At 40.2% G+C, this 27,868-nt stretch overlaps 2 protein-coding genes across 4 annotated transcripts in view; one reads left to right on the forward strand and one right to left on the reverse strand.

The window, feature by feature from the left end:
• Positions 1 to 11,570: 11,570 nt before the first annotated feature.
• LOC311040827 (uncharacterized protein) lies at positions 11,571 to 15,431 on the reverse strand. 2 transcript variants are annotated; one of them, XM_084051185.1, is made up of 4 exons: positions 15,159 to 15,183; positions 14,392 to 14,796; positions 12,631 to 12,945; positions 11,571 to 11,788 (listed from the first exon to the last, which is right to left on the reverse strand). In XM_084051185.1, the coding sequence occupies exons 2-4, from the start codon at positions 14,745 to 14,747 to the stop codon at positions 11,710 to 11,712; spliced, it is 750 nt and encodes a 249-aa protein (XP_083907311.1). In that variant the 5' UTR covers positions 14,748 to 14,796; positions 15,159 to 15,183; the 3' UTR covers positions 11,571 to 11,709. The 2 variants fall into 2 exon arrangements, with proteins under 2 accessions (XP_083907311.1, XP_083907310.1); XM_084051184.1 differs by having other exon boundaries at positions 14,392 to 15,431.
• Positions 15,432 to 17,358: 1,927 nt separating this feature from the next.
• The window catches only part of rpgrb (retinitis pigmentosa GTPase regulator b), a 34,777-nt gene continuing 24,267 nt past the window's right edge, over positions 17,359 to 27,868 (forward strand). For both annotated transcript variants that reach the window (XM_084051644.1, XM_084051645.1), the window contains exons 1-6: positions 17,359 to 17,478; positions 20,786 to 20,893; positions 21,332 to 21,424; positions 24,571 to 24,633; positions 24,841 to 24,999; positions 25,903 to 26,052. In XM_084051644.1, coding sequence (XP_083907770.1) covers positions 17,448 to 17,478; positions 20,786 to 20,893; positions 21,332 to 21,424; positions 24,571 to 24,633; positions 24,841 to 24,999; positions 25,903 to 26,052 — 604 coding nt within the window. In that variant the 5' untranslated portion in view covers positions 17,359 to 17,447. The remainder of the gene's footprint in view (positions 17,479 to 20,785; positions 20,894 to 21,331; positions 21,425 to 24,570; positions 24,634 to 24,840; positions 25,000 to 25,902; positions 26,053 to 27,868) is intronic.

The following is a 27,868-nucleotide window of genomic DNA, read 5'->3' on the forward strand; positions in this document are numbered from 1 at the left end:
ATAGCCTATTGGAAGACTGCCATAGATAAAATATAAAGCGCTCACCTTGCCACGGATGTTCACTCACCATTCGGAACATGTGTGCACTGTATTGGTCCGTATTTCTCAACGAATAAGTGTTTTAATCCAGTCTGTGCCTGAACCCCGTTCAATTTCCTCTTATGCATTGAGTGTAATACCAGCTTTCACCTGATGCGCTCCGCCAGTACACTCATTACGGAATACAGGGAACTTCCGACACAGACGGGATTAAAACACATATTTATTGAGAAATACTGATTAATGCAGTGCACACAGGTTCCGAATGGTGAGTGAACATCCGTGGCTACAAGGTTGGAACTTCATACTTTGCATTTGTCCATGTGCGGATAAGTACAGGCTTTAGAGGAGGATTTTCAGTGACTATAACGACATTGCGATCAAGACTGTCATGTGATGAATGTATTTTAGAAAAAAGATACATACTAGGCACTGTGCGTGTATATTCACATATCATGCCTAGGAATTCATCTATTTTATTGCAGTTTTCATACAATGTATTTATTTCAATTTAGGGAGCTGCATCAATAGGAATAATATAATAAATGACTGATTGCAGTGTAATCCTATGTAATCCTGTGCTCCTCAGGTGATTGTGTCTGACTTCTTGATATTGTAAATCTAAACTGCCATAAATCCAGTTGTAGTGTTTCCTTTAACATTTGAATACTTTTTCCACTTGTGGAGTTCACAAACCTCTTCTGAATGGTTTCAGGGGTCTATACAACCCACACAATGAAGAACCATCGATCCCTGGATGCTCATATCTTCTTCACAAGTGGATGGGTGCAGCCAATACTTCATTTGGAACCAGAGGGATTGAATCACATCATTCTTAAGGCCAAGGTTAAGCCTTCCTGGAAGGTAACCGAGGCATATCATAATGCCTGGGTTGCTGTCAGCATGGATGGGAGCATAATTGTTGCTCATTGCGACTGCACGGCAGGGTAGGTGTTCATTAAACAAAGGTAACATTTTATTTTTCATTGAATTGGACTAGGTTGTCATTGAGAGAATATATATAGCTTTTTTGATAGGCTACACCTTACATATACAGAGTTAGTCATGTATTTAAGTTTCACTGATGTACCTAAATTCTTAACATAATAGTAGGGTAGCAACTGTGGTTGGTTGTTAAAGCAATTTTTCTTTGATTTTCAGTCTTGGTGAGAGCTGCTCACATGTTGGTGCAGTGCTATTTAAGATTGAGGCATCAGTGCGTCTGGGGATGAATGCTGTTGCATCCACAAGCATTGCATGCGAATGGAACAATGTGTCTGTAAAAAAAGTTGAGGCTGGCCAAATAAAGGACATTATGATATACAGCAGTGAGGCAAAAAACAAACTTAAATCAACTAACAAAATCATGGCCCCAGAATCCACCCTGGCAGAACAAAATGTACTCCTGGGACTACTCGCATCAAGTGGTGAAAAACCAGTAGGTTTGAGCAGTTTTGCCAAATACTCGCATGCTTTTACTCAGCCTGATGTGCCCCCTGTGAACTCCCCCCCAATCAGTCTCCCGCCTACACTCCGCTCGCTCTTTGGCTCTGAAAATCCTGTACCACATGTTCCAGCAATCACAGAAGAACAGATCGCTTTAGTGGAGGAAGAAACTCTGGAGCAGGCTTCTTCCGATACCTGGCATATGCAGAGGGCAGGCCGCATCACTGGCTCAACTGCACATTCGGTGTTACACACAAACATTTTCAAACCAGCACAATCTGTCATCCTCAAAATTTGTAAGCCTACATCTACACAGCTCCGCAATATATACCTTCAATGGGGAAGAAATAATGAGCAGCATGCCATCCAGACTTACACCCACGCCCAAGGACTTTGTAGCCACACAGAGAAAACCTCAGGAAAGGTGTATGTTTCTCAAGAATGCCAAGGCCATTCCAATCTAAGAGTGGAGAAAGCAGGCTTTCACATTTGTCAAAAACAACCCTACCTAGGTGTGTATGTTTCTGAGGATGTTAAAGGTCATTCCAATCTCAGAGTGGAGAAAGCAGGTTTTCACATTTGTCAATAACTACCCTACCTAGGTGTGTCCTGTGATGCCTATGTCCACTGTGAGTGTTGCGGGAAAGGTGTGCTGGAGGTGAAATGCCCGTACAACTGGGGACAGGATACGAAGCTGACACTTGATGACTGGGTACAAGATCCAAAGGGACATCTGTTTAGTCCATTGTCATTGAAGGCCAAGCATTCCTTTTATACACAGGTAAAAGCTGCTTACCTGTAGTGTCCATGGTCAGTGGTGATTTATTGGTTTTACAAATGAATCATACAAATAGTAAATGTAGCCTACAGTATGTGTTTATGTAAGCACTGTCATCAGAAGGACAACTAATAATGCATTTGAATTATTTTCTTTTCACACAAAGACCCAGATGCAGATGCTTGTGTGTCAAGCACAGTATTGTGATTTTGTCACCTGGACTCCATATATGGCTGTGATATTCCGTGTTAAGAAAGATGATGTGTTCCTCACAACGGAGTTGAGCAGATTGCAAGCATTTTGGGAAACACACATCTACCCTGAACTTAGGACAAGATCCCGGGAGACACAAGTGAAGGAAAAAGGTATCACCAACTAGAATTAATTTAACGTATAATCTAATTTTGAAGTGTGTGTGTGTAAGAGAAAATAAATAAATAATCTACCACATATTTTCTTCGTAGGAGAAAGCACTCAGGCAGTGAAGCTGAAACAGGTATTTATGTCTTTCCTTAATATGAGTACACAACACTCTCACTCATGTTCACTAGAGCCCCACAGACATGGACAATTTTGTCGAGCATGGTGACTTGACCCTCCTTCTCCTCTTTCAGGGTCTTCACAAGCCGAAGTGAAAGGGGGCCATCAAGGATCCTGAACCGGCCTTTCAGGACGCCAATCACCCGCTCTGTTGAGATGACAGAGAAGATGCCCACATGAATTATAATTTAAGTACAGCAAAAGACTGTTTTTTCCCCCCCGACGGGATCGGAGGAGATGCCCACAGGAATTATAATTTAAGTACAGCAAAAGACTGTTTTTTCCCCCCGACGGGATCGGAGGAGATGCCCACAGGAATTATAATTTAAGTACAGCAAAAGACTGTTTTTTCCCCCCGATGGGATCACCACCTTATCGTGGTGGGGTGGTTTGTGCGTCTCCATGACCCCTAGAGCTATGTCGGCAGGAGTATTGTACTCCTGGCAGGGTCACCCACGCCGAACAGGTCGAAGGGTAGAGACCAGACAAAGAGTGATCCCACTGGCCCTCCAGGTTGAGGGTTGGGCTGTGGGCTGATAACCCGCTCCCGGAAAACACACATTATTACAGAAACCAGAAGCAGAGCAAAGTCACTACCAATGTGGATCCTGACATTGGACTTGACTCTTGACTCTTCCACTTCTTTGCCAGGTAGCTGCTTTCGGCCCTGGGTGAAGGAAGGGGTTAGCAGATGTGCTCCCAGCACAGCAAAGTCGTCAAGCAGCAGGAAGCCTCTGTCAGCCAAGATCTGGGGGGGAGACAAGCAATGGTTCATAGGCTTTGTGCATATCTGTAGCCCCACGGCTCTTGAAGGTGGCATACCAGTTTTCTGTTCGGGGTCATTTTCCACATAGTTATTTGATTGGCTCGATAGCAGATTTGAACTTGAAACACATATGGAACCTTCATGTGTTTCCAGTTCAAATTGCCAGGATTCCAGTAATATATATTGACACATATATTACAGTTATGCACAGAGACAATATAGCATTACAGAGCACAGATGACATGACTCTACCTGATCTCCATGGTGATGGTAGTTGGGGGAAAGAAAGCCACACTCTCTCACAATGTTGACATCTGAAGCTCTCCCTCCCCATCCTGTGCTCAGGAAGATGATGTTCCCAGCTGGACTGCACGCAATGAAATACTTTACCGTTGCACTCTTTTTATAGGAGTAGAATTGGGCTCTGTTAAAGTAAAATTGTTGGATTACCTCAATTAGTTTGTAGAACAAGTAATGAAATCATGCTAACACTTTACATAAAGGTTGGGTCTATAATGCATCATAATTCAATTATAAAGCATTAGAATGCTATAATAAATATGTCTTATATATGCATTATGATGCATAGACCTGACCTTTATGTAAAGTGTTACCAAAATCATATTTAATATCCTACAGATAAATATTGAGTGAATGAATCCCACTCAGTTGGGACACTAACACTAGCTTCAATTATGTTCCACACACCCTAAGTAGTACAACTACCTACCTAGCTTTAAGATTTCTGGATGATTCAATGCGGATCTCAAAGCAGTCCACAATGCAGGTGAGCTTGGGAAACAGAGCTTTCATAGCTGGGGGTGTTGTGGTGTGAATACACTCCCTGTCTGGCCAGTGTATCAGAAACCTGATTTTGCAATATAGCAGGTTGATCCATTTAGAAAAAATGTCTCGCATAGTTGTCTTCCCCATGTTCAGTACATGGCTGAGCAGTGATGTGGATGGATTTTGTCTCAATTTCAGAAGGACAATGAAGAGCTGGTCCTCTTGGGTAAGTTTAGACTTGCTGGCCTCAACAAATGGCATCAGGAAAGAACACAGCGACTGAAAACCGCTCCAGCTCAGTCCTGTCAGTTCTCTGCAGCGCATATCGTCTCCCTCCACACTCTTTGCCTTTAAATTACCCAACCACCCTGCCTTTTTCTCTAGTTTCAGTGCATTGACCTGCCTCCTCAATGCTTCAATTTCACTGGCCTGGTCCATCGTTTCCTCTCCAGAGTCTAGGCCCTCATCATTTATACCACAGGCCTGGTCACACTTGTCCATTTCTTCGCCAGACTCGTCTTCTTCACTACCACTGCCACTTTCCGCTCCAGACAGTAGACCCTCCTCCTCCTCACTGGCCTGCAACTCTCCTGTCTCATATTCTTGTCCTGTGTCCTCTCCTCTCCTCATCTCATCTCCTCCTCCTGTCCCCCCTCTTCCTCTTGTCTCCTCTTTTGCTTTTTCAATATCCTTCTTGTTGGTTGTGGTGGTGGTGGTGGTGGTGGTGGTGGTGTGCTGCCTTTTCAGGGAATTGCTGAAACGCCTCATCTTTAGAGCTGGTGAGGTTGTAGGAGGACGCGAAGGGAATATGGAGGGAATATAGTCGGGGTGGGCAGGGTTTAGATTTATTTGTTCTACAAAAGTAAATGGAAAAAGATCAACAGATCTAACTTGCATTTAATAACAATGGGTAAAAAAAAGAGGAGAAAGGTACAAACAAAACAAAAAAAAACGGGATGTAGGCAAATAATTTGAAAAATATTACCCCTTTACATTTGGCCCCAGTGTGAAGGAATAAACATGTTTTTGTCTTCAGAAATATACTTGAGTAAAAGTAAAAAGTAGATAATGTATTAAAAAAGTTACTCAAGTTAATTCAGCTGAGTAACAAACTGGTTAAGCACGTCTGCAATGCTGCCGATGAACTAGCCTTAGATCAAGACTATGTTAGATGTATAATTGTGTAATTACGCCTTTCACCGGATGCGCCCCGTTAGCACCACCCATTAGGAACTTTGGACAGAATCGGCCACAGACGGGATTAAAACACTTCTTATTGAAACATATGGTTTAATATATTGCACAAAGACTCCGGACCGCTATCTAACATTTGGAGCAACCGGGTCAGCACCGTATATATTTATATTCTACATGTACGGAGAAGTATTAGGGCTTTACTGGTGAAAGTCCAGGGCAATCTGGGGGGGGGGGGGCACTAAGACTGTCGTAGATATAAAATGTCAACATCGATAAATACATACGATAGTCTTGATCTAAGGCTACTAATGAACATGATTATCAGATTTAATGCAGTAAATTGTATTTACTTATTTAGATCGCCTAACGTTCTTACCAGTGATGAAGTGCTTCTGACATACGTAAAAGTATGGTGAGCTCGGACGCCACAGTCCCCCTTTCTCATCCTCCCTGCGGATTGCCTGCAGCCATTTCAATCGCCTGTCATCATTGGCCGGCAACTGATAAAACATCAAATCTGGGTTTTTTTCCTTGTTGTTCCCACATAGTGGCACACAGCACGATTTCGGCATAATGCCAGTCTGTGTTACTCAGTTCACACGATACACTGTTATTACACAGGATGCTCGACGCTCGTCGTAGTCGCTCAAGGCTTGCTCAACCCGTCGCTGCGAATGTCGCATCTTTCGGAATATATTGGGATGAATGCGTGACGTATATATAATGCGACAGAAAAAAATCAAGATCTCCGATGCTAGCGGTTTTGACACACTGATGGAGTATATTATAGTATATTGTGGGTAGTATATCGAGATGACAGATATGGGACATTAAAAAGGACAAATTAAACAAATGGGACAGTTTATTAGAACACAAAAAAAATCGCTACAGCTTCAGTAGTTAACCAGTGAAATGACGGTCTTTTACAATGCCTCTCATAGAGATTGCATTGAGAGCTGCAGTTCATTGTTCTAACGGACCCCGAGTAGCGGCACTGTCTCAAAAGTGGGCGTGAATTTGTAGGCCTTCCGTTTCCGCCCGTGTGTCTCTATCCTCCCAACCTCCCAACCTCGGTCATGTGATAAAGAGGTCAGACTTCCTGTATCTGGTTGCTATGGCAACCTGCCAGATCAGGCTGAGGGTCTGATAGGCAAATCAGAGAATCAATCAAACCGAGAGTCCAATCATAGATCGAGGTGGGGTAAGATGCCTAAAACATAGCCATAGCTCTGATCAACAGTCTGTGGCAAATCTCGGGGCAAATGGAGTGATCCTGTGCTTGCTTACCCCGCACGAACTTTCGGAGCTTTTGTCAATTATATAGTAGTAAAATGAAGACAGGTTGAAAATGGGTGAACTCGTCAATCCTGATGTGAAAGAAAATATTTGTATAGAAGAACAAAAAGATTGTTAGGTTGACAGCACCTCAGTAAAACTATGAAGGTGCTGTGAAGTTGGGAGGCACAAGGGGAAAGTGAATGACCCCTGCTGGTGGAGCTTCCACACCACAAGTATATAATTCTAAGGGGTTTACGGTTTTATGTCCCACAAAGGTTTGATAGTCTTGCAACATACTTTTGTGAGCCGTAGCTTTGATCTAAAAAAAATAGACAGAAAAGGCATTAAAAACAACATCGTACAGTCATCACATGTGGTGTTAATGACTGTCTGTAGATCCTATTGCTTACATGTTAGACTACAACTTTTACTTTGAAGGACAAAGACCATGTGATTTAACACATAGTCACGTGACTTCTTTGTTTTGATGAAAAAGGTAGATTTAAAGTTGACTGAAATTTTGAAAAACAAAGACAAAAAAAAAAGTTTTTCTTTGTCAGTCCCAAATCAAAATACGCCAAAATACTAATCAGAATATCAGAAAAATTGAGCATTTCCCTGATTTTTGGGTAGGCGAGAAATTTGGAAAAATGAAGCCATTCTTTGATTTTTGTTCTGGGATAAAAAAAAATGGCAAAAGTCGTTTTTAAGAGCTTTTTTTCAGTGTAAGTCCCAAATCAAAAGATGCCAAAATACTAATCAGAATATCAGAAAAATTGAACATTTTCCTGATTTGTGGGTAGGCTTGAAATTTGGAAAATTGAAGCCATTCTTTGATTTTTGTTCTGGGATGAAAAAATGGCAAAAACCCGTTTTTAAGAGCGTTTTTCAGTGTCAGTCCCAAATCAAAAGATGCCAAAATACTAATCAGAATAACAGAAAAATGGAGCACTTTCCTGATTTTTTTGGTGGGCTAGAAAATTGGAAAAATGAAGACATTCTTTGATTTTTATTCTGGGATGAAACATTTGAAAAAACCCTATTTTGAGCTTTTCTCAGTGCCAGTCCCAAATCAAAAAAAGCCAAAATACTAAGCAGAATATCAGAAAAATTGACCATTTTCCTGATTTTTTGGTGGGCTAGAAAATTGGAAAAATGAAGCAATGTTTTATTTAGGTTCTGAAACGAAAATCAGTAAAATAGACTTGAGAAGTGAATTCAAATTGAATCTCAGATTATACTAAGACACCTCCACAGGCCTATGGGATTTTAGTATAATCTGAGCTTCAAATTGGAAGTGAATATTTGAAAAATGGAGCAATATCTAATTTGGGGTCTAAAAGGAAAATCAGTAAAATAATTGTTTAAAAAGTGAATTGGAATTAAATGTGAGATTATACTAAGATCCCCTGACCTTGTATATCTGCTACCAATTAGATCCAAACAGGATCAGGAGAGAAAATTCATACAGGATCAACAAGTGAAATTGGAAGTCAGACGAAACAAAACAAAAAATGAGCATACAAAATTGGAACTGCAACACTATAAAATGTAAGCTGGTAAATGAACTCTCCTTCTTGATCGGATGAATATGGTTCTCAAAACCTCAAACCGATTCTCAAACCGATCAAGCATACCACACCACTGCGCCATCGCACCTTTAGGCCCTGAGCAGGTGTCTTCTAGTGCTTTTGACTTGCTTTTTTGTATTTTGGCCTTGACAATTTCAAAGTACTACAACATTGAAATATGGGACGACTGGGATTTGAACATGAAACCTCTGTGCTGAGTCTGATCTCTATACCACTACACCATCTCTGACTGGCTATAGACAGATGTCTCTTAGTAATCTTGAAGTGTTCTTTTATATGTCAGCCTTCAGTCAGTTAGTTAATTTGAAAAGCAATAGAAGGACTGGGATTTGAACATGGCATCTCCATGCTGATAGTCTGATCCTTAGGGCACTACACCATCTCTCAGCCACTCCAATTTATGTCTCTTCGTACTGTTGAAGCGCTCTTTTGTATGCTAGCCTTCAGTTAGACAAAATTGGAACTGCAACACTATAAAATGTAAGCTAGTAAATGGGCTCTCCCTCTTGATCGGATGAATATTTTCAGACACCTATTAACCTATTTAACCTGAGGCCAATTCTAAAAACACCTTCTAAATCCTAAACCAACTTTTATGAATGTTGTACTGGATTGAAAGGTATAAAAACGTAGTATAGGTTTAACAGGTTAAATGTGTTGATGAACTAACACTCTGTAGCAATGATTACTATCATCAGAATATAGAGCTATAAATGTACAGCACCTTTAAGTAATGTGTCCTTTTTCAGAGTATGAGACATCTCATAAATGATTACAACACAACAATTACTGAAAAGCAATAATATTCTTTAATAATGATTCTTGATAATTTATTATTTGTTATATACAGAATGTACTCTTTATTGAGTTTTTGGGTGACTATTAACCACTAAACCCTATATATACACACACACACGTCGCTGATCGGGGGCCCCCCATCTCATTTCCCTTTACACCAAATTTATTCGCCGAACATAGCAACTCTACAAGCTCACAACGTTGTGAACTTGTTAATTGGATATTTCTTTTGCCAAATGTATGACAAACTAAAATTTGATCCCACGATTTTTGTAACCCATTTTTTTTCACCCAGTGCCAATTATCTAAGTAATCCTGGGCGCTACACTCCCTCTGCCAGCCTAGGGAGAGCCTAGATCCGAGCTCATGCCTCCTTCAATGTATGAGAGCTAGCAAGCCGCTATGAGCTTGTAGAGCTGCTATTTTTTTTTAAAATATCGTGACAATCTGAGCAAATCTTTGAATATACATGTTTTTAAGCGAACATTTTTAACTCCAATCTTTGCTTCTGGGGGGTCCCTGGAATTTTTTTTTTGTTTGATGGGGGTCCGCGGCCTAATACATATCATTTTGGGTGGTCCTTGACATGAAAACGTTTGAGAACCACTGATATAGCAACATACGTTTTTTTTCAAAAAACTGTCTTCTGCATTTAGAAGACATTTATAGAATCCCCAGAAGCAAAGATTTGAGTTTAAAAATTGCTTTAAAAAAATATATATATTCAAAGATTTGCACACATTTTCATGATTTTTCAAAAAATTGCAGATCTACAAGCTCGTGAGCTTGTATGTCTGCTATTTTTGAATAGCCAAAGTATAAAATAATGGTTAAAGTGGTCAAAATCTAAAATGACAGATGCGTTTTCCCCGTCATGATGGGTTAAAGTTGGTCCTGCCAGGGCACCTGACCAGCGGGGGACACGAAATACTGCGTGAACCGTTCCCTCACGGCCATGGCTTCTCTGCTGGCGTTGTTGCTGCCTAGCCGGTGGCTGTTTTGCATCCCCAGCGACGTCTCCGGCGGAATGTCCGGCGTGGCGTCGACATTGTCCCAGTGGAGGAAGTTGTGGAGCATGCAGGTGGCTTTCACCACGGTCTCCGCCACCGGCGGCGATATCCCGTGCACCCTCCTGTACAGCTGCCACTGCGACGCCAGCATGCCAAAGGCGTACTCCACCATCCTCCTGGCGCGAGAGCAAAAGGTTATCATGGTTAACAAAAACGAAATAACGATAACTAAAATTGAAAAAAACATTTTCTTTAACTAAAATGAACTAAAATAAATAAAACCTAGAAGCAAAAAAGTGGGGTTGCGAAAGGGCCTACTCTGTGTGGAGTTTGCATGTTCTCCCCGTGTCTCCTAGGGTAGGTAAAAACATGTAGTAGCCTAATCCTGGTCGCTATACCGTCTCCCCATGACAGCCGGGGCGCCTGATGGAGGGGAAAGGAACTGGTTGGAATAATATTAACGTGTTCCTTCCACGCGCTACGTCCTACCGGGGAAACTCCCGCCTGTCAGGTGACAGGAAGGTCAGTTGGCTCACATGCATTGGAGGAGGCATAAGCTCGGCTCTGGGCTCCCTACGCTGGCGGGGGGAGTGTAGCGCCCAGGATCACTTAGATAATTGGCACCGGGTGAAAAAGGGTTACAAAATCGTGGGATAAAAAAAAATATATATACAAAATACAAAAAACGATAACTAACTGAAACTGTATTGTGTGTTTTACAAAACTAACTAAAACTAACTGAAATGTTAGACAAAAAATGCCCTTTGTTTTTGTCAATTTATTGAATTTATTGAAGCTGCAATATGTAACAGATTTTTTATTTTTTTTAAATGCTATCTTTTCTTGAGTTTTTATTTCACACTACTTACTCTGACCATTTTCAATCCTGCACCTGACTTATTTGTTTATTTGGTGCAGGATTGAAAAAACAAAAACTAACACTAAAACTAATAAAAACAAACTAAAACTATTAACATTATCAAAAATAAAAACTAGCAAATCCGCTCTCGTAAACGAATTAACCCATTCAATCCGGGAACGCATCTGTGTCATTTTAGATTTCTATGGCTATTCAAAAATAGCAGATATACAAGCTCATAGCGCGGCACTGAGTGCCGCGCTAAGAGCTTGTAGATCTGCTATTTTTAGATTTTCGTTGGAACCGCAGGTCTTAAAATGTGTTAAAAAAAACTGAATTCGAAAAAAAAAATCCAAACGAACTAAAACTAAACCAAAAAAAAAAAAAAAAAAAAATCCAAAACTTTTATAACCTGGCGTGAGAGAGACGGTTGTTGAACACCTTCCTCTCGCCGACGTTGTTGCCCGGGTAAGGGCGGAGGAGGTTCTTCTTCAGGGGGAAGGCCTCGTCCGCGATGAACACGTGGGGCAGGGTGCCCAGGTGCTCGGCCCCGGGGAACGGCGCGTCTCCGGGCAGGTCCAGCGTCTCGTGGTGCAAGGCATTTCCAAAGGGGGAGGAGGTCAGCGTGCCGGTGCCGCCGCCGTCGCTCTTTCTCTCGTAGGCGCCCACCTCGACCACCCTGAAACGGTACCTGTAGGCCTGTCACCATTATTACGTAGTCGTCTAATCGTCAATTATTCGAGATGATCGCAACTATTTGTGCATAATTGTCATAATCGTTTCCGTGTTGGAAAAAAGATCACACATTTTTAAATATTCAAAAAAGCAGAAATAGCAGAGCAATTTCTAGTATTTTTACATGTGTAAAATTTAAATACATATTAAATAATATTTAGAAATTATTAACATATTATGTTAATACTTTCTTTGTATATTTAAGTTATTTGTCATATCTGCCCTGTGCCCTTTTTTTTATCACAAGGCCTAAAAGGCAAACATAATTTTGTATTTTATTCTAATGTTCCAATGTTCAATGGCCAAACACACAATTAAATCGTTAATTGCAATTATTTGAGTGACAATTAGTCGTCAACTTAAAGGACGACTTCAACCATTTTCAACCTATCTTCGTATAATAGATCCTCACTAATGCTCCTGATAAAATGGTGTACTTTTTTTCTACTCAGTCTGTGTCTCATAGGAGGAGTGGACACTTCAGATACCCGTCTACCAGTGACATCATCGTTAGGATCGTCTTATTTAGATTTTTATTAAGGCGAGAACAATGGCTACCATTCTAGAACGCAAACTTTCCAGGAATAGAAAGCCTGTAGTTTCTATTAGCTTGGATTCCTTCATTGATGATGTCACTGGTAGAGGGGTTTCTGGGCTGTCCACAGCCCTCCTCTGAGACACACAGAGTGAGTAGACAAAAATGGCGCCATATTATAATGAGAATTAGTGAGGACCAATTATATGAAGACAGGTTGAAAATGGGTGAAGTCATCCTTTAAATTTGTAATCGTGGCAGCCCTAGGTACCTGGCGTCCACGACGGCGAGGAGGAAGATGGAGAACGTGCCCCTGTTGCTGAAATACAAGGGGCCACTGGGCGGCGGGGCCTCGATGACGATGTGCTTTTTGTCGATGGCACCGACGCAATTCGGGAAATCCAGGGCGATCTGGAAATCCTGGGCGATCTTCGCCCACTCGACTTTGCCCGGGATGGGCATGAACTCTGGCAGGAGGCAGTCCCAGATGGCCTTGCAGACGCTCCGCACGATGCGCGCCACGGTGCCGTGTCCCACGCGGAATATGAAGGCTATGGAGCGGAAGGAGTCCCCGGTTGCCAGATACCTTAAAAAAACGAAAATACATCAATAAATAATAAATAGCACATTCCTTCCTTCACTATGTAAGCGCACGGATAAAACAATGTGAATTCAGATTTTTTTAAATTTATTTAATCTTCATTTGTTCCATTGAGATAGAAGTAGAAGTAAGGCCAAGAAAACAATCAACATAAAATACATTATTAAGTACATCAATACAAACTCAAGTAAAACAGCTGCACACCTCAGTTTTTAGTGTCTTTTTCTGGTTGGACAAACATCTAAATTTTAAATTCCATATTGATGCCTTGAGTAAGAAGCTGAAATTTACTCGAAGTTTTTTCTACAGACTGAAGGCTTGTTTTGCCTGCACCGCTCGTAAAAAATTGGTCACTGGTCTGTTTTTGTCCCAGCTGGATTATGGTGACAATATTTACAGGTTTGCTTGTGCCTCCACATTGGCCAAGCTGGATCCCCTGTATCATGCTGCACTGAGATTCATAACAAATTCTCCTTTTAGAACTCACAATTGCACGTTGTATGCTGCAGTTGATTGGTCCTCTTTGACTATGCGCAGGTTGCAACATTGGTATAATTTCATTTATAAAGCTATTCTTGGTGAGCTCCCCTACTACATTACCTCCAAATTCAAATTGGTTAGAAATGGCTTAAATCTCAGATCAAATGCTTGGTTACTCTGTGAAGTACCTTCATTTTCATCTGAGGGGGGTAAAAAATGTCTTTCTTTCTTTGGCCCTTGGTCGTGGAATGATCTCCAGACTAAACTTAATTTGGCTGCTCTAATTCCCTTGAGAACCTTCAAAAGAATCACCTTAGTTTTATTCACAAACAACTGCACCTGTCCGGAGGTTTACTAGCCTAGCGGTAGGTTTTTGGTTATTTGTATTGGTTGTACACTGTGTGTATTACTATTTCTTGTTTGATTATTGGCTTTTTTCTATTGTATAAAGTGTATCACTTGGAGTTATCTTATGTATTTGTGATGTATCTTGGATGACTATTTTGTTGTTTGTTTTTGTATTTGTATGTTAAGCTTAGACTGTGTAATTTTAACGCTGCATCTTGGCCAGTTCCCACTTGAAAAAGAGTGTTTTTTTCAACGTATTTTTACTGGTTAAATAAAGGTTAAATAAAAGAAATAAATAAAAATTTAGCACACTTTTAAAATCATCCAAAAAGAAAGCTCCAGTTTAATGATGTGTGTGTCAGTGATGGAAGAAGAACCCACATGTTTTAAAAGTAAAAGTATCAATACTGCAATGTGTGTGTGTGTGTGTGTGTGTGTGTGTGTGTGTGTGTGTGTGTGTGTGTGTGCGTGTGTGCGCGTGTGTGCGTGTGTGTGTGTGTGTGAGAGTAAGTGAGTGAGTGAGTGAGTGAGTGTGTGTATGTATGTATGTGTGCGTGCATGCGTTTGAGCGTGCGTGCGTGCGTGCGTGTCTCTCTCGCTCACCACAGACAGATGCAGAGCCTCTCGTGCCCGCTGACCCCCTCCTCCTCCTCCTCCCCTCTACACCGTGTCCCCTGCTCCCTCCTCCTCCTCAGCATCACCTCCGGGCCGAGCCGCCTCAGCAGCTCCTCGAACTGGCCCTTGTTCAGCCTGAAGTAGGCTTTGAAGCGAGCCTCGTCCAGACGCAGCTCCTGCACCAGGTCGTGGTACGACCCGTAGTTCCCCCATCGTCCTCCTCGTCCGCCCCGGATCCTCTCCTCCTCCTTCTCCTCCTCCTCTTCTTGTGCCTCCAATGCAGCCAAAACCAGGAGGACTCTTCTCCTCTTGGCCATGGCTCTGGGCCACAGCGACGTGGCCATGTTATCTATACCAGGGGTCTTCAACGTTTTCAGGCCAAGGACCCCCTAGCTGAGAGAGAGATGAAGCAGGGACCCCTTCTATATTGTATAAAATTGTGTTTTAGATTCAACTTTTTTGTTTATTTAGTCTTTTTTTCCCTCTACACCTATACCTCTTTGCGAAAAATAGCGAGCGCGAGGCGTTGTGAGCTCGTAGATCTGCTATTTTTGGCTAAAGTTCTCCTCAGAAAAGGGATGGTAGGGTTCAAGTGGTTAAGGTAAAAAAAAAACATCATATCAGACAAATATTTGGCGGACCCCCTGTAGTAACTCTGAGGACCCCCTAGGGGTCTCGGACCCCCTATTGAAGACCCCTGATGATCTATACTTTACTTGTGCAAAAGTATTGCAATATAAGGCAAAATACTGTACCGTCCCCAACAAGTCACAACTTCCTCCAAAGAGTGAACTAGTTTCTTTTGGCGCAGGGGGTTGTTGGCTGGACTAGTGAGCCGAAGGTTGAAGGTTCGACTCCGGCTCGGCATTTCTCGGCCGTTACAATATACACAAAAATGTTGAAATGGGCCACTCTAGGCTAGCGCCCTTTCTTCATTAAAAGGCGTGTACGGTCGTGCACAACACGACCTACTAATGCATCTGTTGTTTTTGGCGAGCGACACGACACATGGCTCCTACTTTGGGGCAACTTCTTCTCTGACGGGCAGCGGCAACGGCGTTGCCAGATTCCGTGAGAGAAATAAGCATTAATTAAGCAGTGGTGTAAAGCAGGGGTTCTCAAACTTTTTTTCATGTCAAGGACATCAAATTGACACTTATTAGCCCGCGGACCCCCATTTGAAAAGATATGCCACGGACCCCCCGCCCCATAAGAGATGATTTTTTTTTTTACAGCTCTAGCAGTCAATTCTCAACCATTTTAATTGAAGGACCCCCAGTTTGGCATGCATGGCTACGGACCCCTATTGTATGGCATTTCTATCTCTGGGACCCCAATTCATATTGTAAAATCAATGTTTTTCAATTCAATCAATCAATTTAATCAATTTAACTCTGAGAGTGTACAAATGGTTCCATTTGTACACTCCCAGAGTTACAGACCCATAAGAACTAACCATCATTTAGCTGGGGACCCCCTGGAACTCCCTCAAGGACTCCCTCAAAGTCATTATGTTTTAAAAAATATGACATTTCATCTAAATCACTTGCTGCCTCCAGACACCTGACATCTCTTTGCTTTAACCAACTTGTCAATGTCATAATATAACTTAATGCCTATTATGTGTCACTTATTAGTTTAGTAGAGGGGGAGAGAGAGAGAGAGAGAGAGAGAGAGAGAGAGAGAGAGAGAGAGAGAGAGAGAGAGAGAGAGGCGCACGCACACACACACACACACACACACACACACACACACACACACACACACACACACACACACACACACACACACACACACACACACACACACACACACACACACACACACACACACACACAGAGAGAAGAGTATGGCCAACACACAACTCAACATTGTTGAACAGACTGTTAACTATGCCAATTAGCGCCAACATTCCACAGCTGGGGAGAGACATCTTCTCTACGGCCGGGTCAAGTCATCAGCTAGGCAAGTGGGGGAGGGGTGAATGTTTGAAGAAGCTGCTGGTGACGCACGTCTTTAGAGGTAATTAGCTTTTAAAAAAAAAAATCATGTCGCGGGCCGCATTGGACCCCTTCGCAGGCCGCAAATGGCCCGCGGATCACAAGTTTGACATCACTGATTTAGAGGCAGGACAGAGAGGAGGACACAGACTGAGGAGCCATACCGTCTCTTTAGCAGCCAGCAAGTAGAAAGAGACAGACAGAACCTCAAACCAGAGATTCACCACAGAAATGAGACCGCAGTATATCTGGTATGTTCATAACAATCTGCAATTACAATAAATATACCTAAAACAGGATTTTTGGACTGGACATCCATCTTGTTCGTTTCTGACTTTGTCTACTGCGTAGGATCACGCTCTGAACCAGGGCTAGATCACTACATACATACATCACACTGTGCAGTAATGTGCATTGAAAGGTGGAAATTGCCATTACAACTGGTTTAAATAATAATTTGCCCAAATAAACAACTACACTTTAGAAACAAGCCCAAATAAACAACATCACTTTAGAAACAAGCCCAAATAAACAACTACACTTTAGAAACAAGCCCAAATAAACAACTACACTTTAGAAACAAGCCCAAATAAACAACAACACTTTAGAAACAAGCCCAAATAAACAACACCACTTTAGAAACAAGCCCAATAAACAACACCACTTTAGAAACAAGCCCAAATAAACAACTACACTTTATTGTAGTTGTTTATTTGGGCTATAATATTCACAAGCAACTTTACAGTAAAACAAGCCCAAAGTAAATCGCTTATAATAAGCAGACCTGGCAACACTGAGCAGCCACAATAACAGCGTAGAGCACGCAACTCTGTAATGCGCGCACTGTGCCTTTAAATTGTCACGTGACGGGCGGGTCGCCTAGGAGAAATTTTTTGTTTACTTCCGGGTTGTTTCCGACGAAAACAAGCGAGGCCACGCCCCCGCGGGCAGCATCTGAGTGTGTGCGTGTGTTTGTGAGGTAGTGTGTAAAGAGGATTATAACACACACACACACACACACGCCCAGAGAGAGAGAGGGACACGATGGCAGGGGAGACTGACGAGGACATACCTGGTAAACAGTGTTTAATAGTGTTTTTTATTGTGTTTGATCTGAAGGAATAACAAGTGTAATTATTGTACTTTAAACAACGATCAGGGCTGCTTATGATGGCATAGCCTCGCCTTTAGCTGGGTTGCTACTAGCAACAGCTCAGTCAAATTTAGGTTTTAAAAAAGACCACCTTATGGACGTGCATGTGGGGCATTGGACCTGATCAGTGATCACCACCCTAATCCCAATGGTGGAAAGTAACTAAGTATATTTACTCAAGTACTGTACTTAAGGACTGTTTTAGGAATGTTTCACTTTACTGGAGACAGTATTTTAACATTTGTACTTTTACTTCTACTCCACTACATCTCAGAGACAAATATTGTACTTTTACCCCACTACAACTATTTGAAAACTTTAGTTACTAGGTACTTTGTAGATTTTTGATTAATATTACAAAACACATTAACCACTTCAGTCCTATATACATGTTTGGCCATTTGAAAATAGCAGATCTACAAGCTCACTGTAGATCTGCTATTTTCAAAAAGATTTTTTTATAGATTTTATGCATTTGAAAACTTGTGAAACAGGACATTCTGCATAATGAGTACTTTCCACTGTTGGTACTTTTAAGTTCATTTTGATACCAATACTTTTGTGCTTTTACTCAAGTAAATGTTGAATTCCGCACTTTTACTTGTAACAGTGTATTTCTGCATTGTGTATCGATACTTTTACTTGAGTAAAACATTCTGAGTACTTTTTTCTACCACTGCCTAATCCCATGTATTACTGTGGCTGAGTGACACGACTTGCTTTGCTGTGACACATGGCTAATTCTCATTGTCATTGCAATACAAAAGTCTTTCATGTTCTGTTCAAAGAGGTCAACTCTTTGAGGTTCATATAGGTTCTAGGGCTGTCAACTTTCCTCAGAAATGATATTTGAATATTGGTCTTAAAAATTGGCAGATATTTGAATATATTCGAATACTATTATTATCATTTTTTTGACAGAAACAATACAAAAAACAGTGTATCGAGTGCTCGGATCCAATGAAACATATCTTTTGTTTGTTTTTATAACTTGATACATTGTTTTTTGTATTGTCCCTGTCAAATAAACATTAAAAAAATAATAATAATAATATTCAAATATTCATTTTCATATTCGAATATACATATTTTCCCCATATTCGAGGAATATTCGATATTTGAATATTAATTCACCAGCCCTAATAGTTTCGTGATCATCACACCTAAAAACCCAGGGCTGGTCAACATGTACGTTATATTGATATCAGACTATAGATATTATCTGGGATTTTGAATAGCCTAACATTGTGATTTAAGTGTTGTCTTTTGTCGTTGGTTGGTTTTTAACCCATTAAGGCCTGAGGTTCCGATTCTACAAAATGTCTTCTAGATCCTAACAGTTTTCTGAAAAAACGTATGTTGCTGTAATATCAGTGGTTCTCAAACTTTTTCATGTCAAGGACCCCCCAAAATGATATATATTTGGCCACGGACCCCCCAATCTCAAAATATTTTGTTCCAGGGACCCCCCAGAAGCAAAGATTTGGGTTACAAATGCTCGCCTTAGAAATATATATATATTCAACGATTTGCACAAATTTCCACGATTTTTCAAAAAATAGCAGATCTGCAAACTCATAGCGCGGCACTCGGTGCCGCGCTATGAGCTTGTATATCTACTATTTTTGAATAGCCAAATAAATCACAGATGCGTTCACAGATGCGTTCACAGATGCGTTCCCGGTCTTAATGGGTTAAAGAACGCATTAGCCCCATCATGAGCCCATAAGCCTCATTTTATGCTCCAACTACAGTAGAGTTTCTGAACTTTCCTGACTGTTATATCCGTTCTATTTGTATTTACCCATTTAGCCATTAATGACAATTATGTAATAAATAACATTTTTAAAAAATCAATATTTTTTGAAAAACACCAATAGTCAATCTCCACATTTTCTCTCAATATATCAATATTCATGTATTTGCTGTGTGGCGTGCTCAGACCTTTTTTGACTGGGGTGGCCGAATTGGGGCATTGACTTATGCAGGGGTGTAATGAAATATGAGCATTGATTGATTGATTGATTGAAAATGTTATTAGGCAAAAAGAATGTAAAACAACACACTTACATTTATAATACTTTTTGTCTAAAAGGTCCGACCAAAAAAGTCCTTGCAGACTTGTTCCGTTGGGGTCCTTGGTATTAATTTCATAGACATATATAGTAGCAACCAAATAGTTGAAATATCAAAATAAAAATACAGGGAACAAATACCACTATGTATAAAAAAAAGCATGAAAAAAAATATATATACAAAAAAGGGGAGGGGGGTCGTCTGTCTACCGGGAAACTGGTACTACCTCCTCTTATGGCCTCCAGAAAGATGAGTTTTTAGGGCTGTTTTGAATGAGCCCAGCGAATTGCATTTTTTGAGGGATGGGGTTAGACTATTCCATAGCTTGGTGGCCGTGCTGTAGAAGGAGAATTTGCTCATGTTTAGACCACCTAGACACTAGACCAAGCATACGCTTGCTATGGTCTAGGTCTAGTAGCAGTGATGGAAGAACGACAATTATTTAGTAAAAAAGTAAAAGTATCAATACTGCAATGTAGAAACACTCTGACAAGTATAAGTTCGGTAATCAAAATGAACTTGAGTAACGGTACAAAAGTATTGGCATCAAAATATTCTGAAAGTACCAAAAGTAAAAGTGCTCTTTATGCAAAATGTGTTCAAATCTTTTGAAAATAACAGATCTACAAGCTCACAACGCGTCACTTTGCGATCGACTATTTTCAAGTAGGAAAAGTTTAAATAGGGCTGAATTGGTTAATGTATGTTTTGTGATAATAATCAAAATCTACACGGTAACTAGTAACTAAAGTTTTCAAATAATTGTAGTGGAGTAAAAAGTGCAATATTTGCTTCTGAGATGTAGTGGAGTAGAAGTAAAAGTATAGAAAATCGGAAATACTCCAGTGTGTAGTACCTCAAAATTGTACTTAATTACAGTACTTGAGTAAATGTACTTAAGCTACTTTACGTCACTGTGTAGTAGTTAGTATGATTCCGTAGGAGTGTCCACTTTGTCTTAAGCGTCATTCCTTTTCTTCTTTCTGCACCGTAAAAACAGCCATGAGGTGTGTGTGTGTGTGTGTGTGTGTGTGTGTGTGTGTGTGTGTGTGTGTGTGTGTGTGTGTGTGTGTGTGTGTGTGTGTGTGTGTGTGTGTGTGTGTGTGTGTGTGTGTGTGTGTGTGTGTGTGTGTGTGTGTGTGTTTGTTTTCAGAATCGGGAGCTGTCTTCACATTTGGAAAGAGCAAATTTGCCGACAACATTAAAAATGATGTACCCCTCAAAATTGCATGCGGGGATGAGCATACAGCCTTAATAACAGGTAAGAAGTTTATGTTACACATTAACCATTTAATAGAGTTTATTACTCACATTCTTACTTTGAGATAATTGTTCTTAATTGGTCTTAAGACCAGGAACGTCATTTTAGATTTTTTGGGCTATTCATAAAATAGCAGATCTACAAGCGCTCATACAGCGCTATGAGCGTGTATATCTGTTATTTTTGAATAGCCAACCAATGTGCTATAATAGCTAAACTCTAAAATGACACGGTTAATGGGTTAAAATGTCATGATCGTGAAGCCCTATCAATGCATAACATTTCTCTCTTTCTTTCTTTTTCATTTGCCAGGCACACCTGGACTGTGTGTGTTTATCTTTGCTTGTATAGATCATGTTTACAGTAGGTTCTGCATTGACAATTGCCTCCAAAAAAAAGGACAACAAAGTAAACTGTGTCTCTTGTTCTTTTTGACAGAAAATGGGAAGCTCTTCATGTTTGGCAGTAACAACTGGGGCCAGCTCGGTTTGGGATCTAAATCCAGTGTTAATAAGCCCACTTGTGTGAAAGGTTGGTCCTGAAATAGCTACTATTTTCCACTTTTGAAGTAAACGAAAGAAAAGGGCAGTCCTGTTTTCCATCAAGCATTGCCACCAACAGATGCTTTCCGGCGGGTTGAGAGGCTAGTTAAGAGGAATTTCCTAGAGAACACGGTCCTTCATGTACATTAGGACAGTACAACATCTTCTGTGCTCTTGACCTGCTGTCAGGTTTCACAAATACACGGTTGTCAGGCACAAAATAAGAATGATTCTCTTTTCTTTCTTTCCGAAAAGACATGCTTGTCATGCAGTCATGAATTTTGTTAGAGGGTATTCTGCTGAATCAGTTAGGACACCTTTAGCTCGTCCCCAAGGTGGCATGTCTTTTTTTTAGTCGATATTATCGTTGTTAACACCTACTGTCTCCCCACTGTCTTGGACATTTCTTAATGAAGGTGGAGGGGGGGACTACCAAAGCCCTGCCTATTTTATACTTCGTCATATGGTGTCGCACGGCGACAATAGACAAACTGTAAGCTCACAACGCGTCGCATCAGATCAGCAAATTATTAATATTTTGAACATTTTGCCTATAATGACATGCCCAAAATAGGAATGCCATGCCAAAGATTTGAGTTAAAAACATATATATTCAAAGATTTGCACACCTTTTTCACGATTTTTTCAAAAATAGTAGATCTACAAGCCCATAGCGCGGCACTCGGTGCCGCGCTATGAGCTTGTATATCTGCTATTTTTGAATAGTCAAAGAAATCTAAAAATGATGTGTTCCCGGTTGTTAAAAGGGGAGTCCAGATCATGTTCCATGAGAGACAAAGAGTCTACTGGATTTAACCCATTTAGACCGGGAAAGAATCTGTGTCATTTTTTTTAGATATCTTTGGCTATTAAAAAATAGCAGATATACAAGCTCATAAGAGCTTGTAGATCTGCTTTTTTTTTTTAAACGTTAAAATGTGTGCAAATCTTTGAATATATATATATATATATATATATATATATATATATATATATATATATATATATATATATATATATATATATATATATATATATATATATATATATATATATATATATATATATATATTTTTTTTTTTTTTTTTTTTTTTTTTTTAAGCAAACTTTTTTTTTTTTTTTTTTTTTAAGCAAACATTTGTAACTCAAATATTTGCTTCTGGGAATTCTACAAATGTCTTCTAAACAGTTTTCTAAAAAATGTATGTCGCTATATGAGTGGTTCTCAAACCTTTCCATGTCAAGGACCACCCGAAATATGTGTATTTGGCCGTGGACCCCCATCTCAAAATATGTTGTTCTAGGAGTTAAAAATATTCGTTCTAAAACATATATTCAAAGATTTGCACAAAGTTTCCACGATTAAAAAAGAGAAAATAGCCAAAGAAATCTTAAAATGACACGTGTTCTCGTTCTTAAAGGACAACTTTAGTTTTTTACAACCAAGGTTTATATTTTAGCTTGTAATTAAAGTAAATAAAAGATGAGTGTTATTCTTTTTTTCATTTACTGCTTTCTACAGTTTTGGCAATTTTTGCGATATTTTTTACAGTGGGCGGGGGCATTCTGTCCGGTGGCTAAATATGCCTTTTTTACACAATAAAAAACGTCTTGTGGTCTTTGATGGCCAGATGTGAGTTATTGGGGGCTAGAAGAGCTACTGTAAATAATAAAACACCGGGTTATTGTGTAAAAAAAATACATATTTAGCCACCGGACAGAATGCCCCCGCCCACTGTAAAAAAAGATCGCGAAAATTGCTAAAACTATAGAAAGCAGTAAATTTAAAAATGTTAACACTCATATTTTATTTACTTTAATTACAATCTAAAACATAAACCTTGGTTGTAAAAACTAAAGTTGTCCTTTAATGGATTAATAACAATTAGACATTTGTGTGTTCAAATTATGGCACTTTGAGTGCTTTAATGACAGCAGTGTTGATTTTGACAGCAAATTTTGATTTAGTTTTGGTCACAGGGTTTTGAATAAAATTCCATTTAGTTTCAGTCATATTTTAGTCATCTGAAAGGTTGTACTGTAAGTCTAGTTTTAGTCGACTAAATATCATAAGATTATAGTGGACTAAATCTACAGTTGATTTAGTCAACTAAAATGTATTTTGGCGGTGCCTTGATGGCGTCTTAAAGGCTGATTTTACCTGCTGAAAATATGCAACCATATTGCTGCGACGCGTTGTGAGCTTGTTGATCGGCTATTTTCAGAGCACAACACCCAAGCGTCTTTTAGTTCTACTGGACCTCTTCTCCACTAGTCCCTCGCTAACATTTTAGTCTAGTTTTTATTTGTTGACGAAATTGTCAACATATTTAGTTTTAGTCGTCATAGCTTAGTTTTGTTTTGTTTTTAAGTTTTTGTCAGTGAAAAAGGGTAGCTGACTAACATTTTTCGGCAGAGTTTTAGTTGACGAAATCAACACTTGAATGATAGCACCCCTAATTATCAAATACATTGGGTTTTCTCGCATCAAGTGGCTTCCAGTGTTTTTTGCTGCCATTTGTTGAGGGCCTGTTTTTGAAATCTGTTTCTGAGCGTCTTATTATTCATTATTCATCATTATTATTATCATTATTGAAGTCAGCTGGGTGTAGCGTTTGGTTAGCATGTGATCAAGCTCCTTATTTGTTACTACAGTAATCCCAATCTGCACGGTCCATAATCTATCTTAATCTAGAGCCAACTCCCAAGACTTGGACAGAAGAATTAGCTACTACTGCTAGTATGGATAGAGCACAATTATGCAGGGGATAAAAACAGTTTCTTATTTATAGGGATAGTTTACCCCCAAAATTACTTTTTTCCTCTATCGATTAGTCACCCCATGGAGAAAAGAGTCTCCTTTGTGTCTCCTACCGGAACCACTGCCTACCAGTCCGCTGGTTATCAAATTATTGGCTTAGGAATGCGACAAAAACAAAAAGATATCCATGAATTCAAGTGGGGTTTCTAATCGATAAGAAAAATATATTATTTTTGGGTGAACTATCCCTTTTTAATGCTAATTTAAAGCTGTCATTCCCCTGACAAGAAGATGAGCTGACGTGGATATTCATGATGAGGAATGCATTGAAGGAAACATACAAACTGGCTCTCCAAACTTTATTTTTTCGACAGCTTTGAAATCTGAGAAAGTGCGGCTTGTGGCCTGCGGAAGGAACCACTCAATCATCTACACAGGTGTGTATTGGAAATTGGATGTAATACACTTACTGTATTTTTATGATTCTTAGAGACGGGACAGAAATATTAAATATCCTGTATATCTTAGATCAGTTCTTTTGCATGTACAAGGGAAGCTACTCTCTGAAATCTCTGTGTGTGTGTGTGTGTGTGTGTGTGTGTGTGTGTGTGTGTGTGTGTGTGTGTGTGTGCGTGCACGTGCAGCTCAGGGAAACCTATACACCACAGGCGGGAACAACGAGGGTCAGCTGGGCCTTGGCGACTGCGACGAGAGGACGTCCTTCCAGTTAGTCGACTTTTTCGGCAAACGCGGACCAATCAAAATGCTCGCCGCCGGTTCAAACACGTCTGCTGCTCTCACTGGTAGGACTCAGGACTGGGTAGGTCCCAGTGACAATGGGTTAGATCAGTGGTTCCCAAAATGGGGACCGGGATCCCCCCCCCCCAAAATTATTTTGGGGGGGTTCCCCAGATGATTAGCTTAACCCATTGAGACCTGGAACGCATCTGTGTCATTTTTTTGATTTGAGCTAAAAAGCTGTATTTTACACTTTTGACTATTCAAAAATAGCAGATCTACAAGCTCATAGCGCGGCACCGAGTGCCGCGATATGAGCTTGTAGATCTGCTATTTTAGAAAAATTTAGAAAATGTGTGCAAATCTTTTGAATATATATATATTATTGTAAAGCGAACATTTTTAACTCAAATCTTTGCTTCTGGGGGGTCCCTGGAACAAAATATTTTGAGATGGGGGTCGGCGGCCAAATATATATAATTTTGGGGGTCCTTGACATGAAAAAGTTTGAGCACCGCCTGATATTATAGCGACATAAGTGTTTCAGAAAACTGTTTGAATTTAGAAGACATTTGTAGAATCGTATCTCAGGTCTTAAGACCTGAAGCCGATTCTACAAATGTCTTCTAAATCCTTTTCTGAAAAAACGTATGTTTCTATATCAGTTCTCAAATTTTTCATGTCAAGGACCCTAAAAAATTATATATATTTGGCCGCCGACCCCATCTCAAAATATTTTGTTCCAGGGACCCCCCAGAAGCAAAGAATAGAGTTAAAAATATTTGCTTTAAACAATATATACTGTATTCAAAGATTTGTACACATTTTCACGATTTTTTCAAAAATAGCAGATCTACAAGCTTGTATATCTGCTATTTTTGAATAGCACTTTGGCTATTTTGAATAGCCAAAGTGTAAAATAATGTCTAATGGGTTAATCAATTTGACCCTCTGCTCCTGTCTCATAGAGAGTGGAAAGCTGTTCATGTGGGGCGACAACACGGAGGGACAAATCGGCCTGGGTAAAGACGCCAACGCCATCGCCCCGCGGGAGGTCGGCGTGGGCCAGCCGGTGGCCTGGGTGTCGTGCGGGTACTACCACTCTGCCTTTGTCACGGGTGAGTAGAGCAGTGTGTCAGTGGGACTAACCCCAGGGGGGTCCTCACATGATTTGGCCGTTGGGGGGGGTATGATGACAGTACAGTGACAATTTAAGGACTTTTTAACCCATTAAGACCTGGAACTGTGTCATTTTTAGATTTGAGCTAAAAAGCATTATTTTACACTTTGGGCTATTCAAAAATAGCAGATATACAAGCTCATAGCGCCGAGTGCCGCGCTACGAGCTTGTAGATCTGCTATTTTTGAAAAATCGTGAAAATGTCTGCAAATCTTTGAATATATATATTTTTAAAGCGAACATTTTTAACTCAAATCGTTGCTTCTGGGGGTCCCTGGAACAACATATTTTGATGGGGGTCGGCGGCCAAATACATATAATTTTGGGGTTCCTTGACATGAAAATGTTTGAGAACCACTGATATAGAAACATACGTTTTTCAGAATACTGTTGAGATTTAGGAGACATGTAGAATCGGCTTCAGGTCTCAATGGGTTAAAACATTTATAACCCAACCGGGAACGCATCTGTGTAACCACTTTGACCGTTATTTCACACTTTGGCTGTTAAAAAAAAGCAGATATACAAGCTGAGTGCAGCGCTACGAGCTTGTATATCTGCTATTTTCTTTTTTTAATCGTAAATGTTTTGGCAAATCTATGAATATATATATATTTTCTAAAGTGAACATTTTTAACTAAAATCTTTGCTTCTGGGGATTCTACAAATGTCTTCTAAATCCTAACAGTTAAAAAAAAAAATGTACATTTAAAAAAGTATGTTGCTATATATATCAGTCGTTCTCAAATTGTCAAGGACCCCCAAAATGACATGTGTTTAGCCCCCATCTAAAAACATTTTGTTCCAGGGACCCCCTAGCCTGGTAAACCCTCCCTCCGGAAATCTCATTTCCATTCGATTTCAGAAAGGAGTCTGGTCTGAAACGCCTTTCTGCAATAATCGCTGTGGGCTGGAGTTGGGCGGGAGTAATACCGTTGACTGACAACCCCTTCAACCAATGATCGTTTTTCCCCTTCAGCCAATGAATGAGTTCATTTTGACGAGCTCCAGACTATGTGACGCAACGGGACTTTTGGGACGGCCATGCCGAAAATAGGTTGCCTTATTGGGATACATGCGTGTCACTCCCCGCCCCTGCCGGTTCTCTAAATTTATATTTTTAAATAGGCTCTGTCATGATTAATTGACCACATATATGAAGTTAAACAACTAAATTCTATCCAAACGATATCTTATAAGTAAATTCCGTGCCTCAAAAAAGAAGTTTGAAAGCGTTATAAAACTGAAAGTAAGAAGTGAAGGCACTCGCACAAACAACAATGGCTGCCGTTCGTCTTTTTTCGGCGGCTCTCAGGCTGCACTCGGGTTCATTCGGGCTCACTCGAACTCGCCACCTGATTGGCCAACTGTCGCTGTCAATCACAGAACAATGAGCGACGACGCTGATAGGCTCGTCGGCTCGGCGAGCAGAGCGATTATTGGAGAAAGGCGTTTCAGACCAGACTCCTTTCTGAAATCGAATGGAAATGAGATTTCCGGAGGGAGGGTTTACCAGGCTAGGGACCCCCAGAAGCAAAGATTTTAGTTAAAAGTCTATATTCAAAGATTTGCACACATTTTCACGATTGTTTCCCGCTATTTTTGAATAGCCAAAGAAATCTAAAATGACACAGTATGCATTCCCAGATTGAATGTGTTTTAAAAAACGGATCTACAAGCTCACAAAGCGAGGCGTTGTGAGCTTGTAGATCGGCTATTTTCCCAATTTGTTTCTGTGGAACAGAGTCAAACTA

This window comes from Gymnoscopelus microlampas (assembly GCF_963454915.1).
Source record: "Gymnoscopelus microlampas genome assembly, chromosome: 24".
In the NCBI taxonomy this organism is placed as follows: domain Eukaryota; kingdom Metazoa; phylum Chordata; class Actinopteri; order Myctophiformes; family Myctophidae; genus Gymnoscopelus; species Gymnoscopelus microlampas.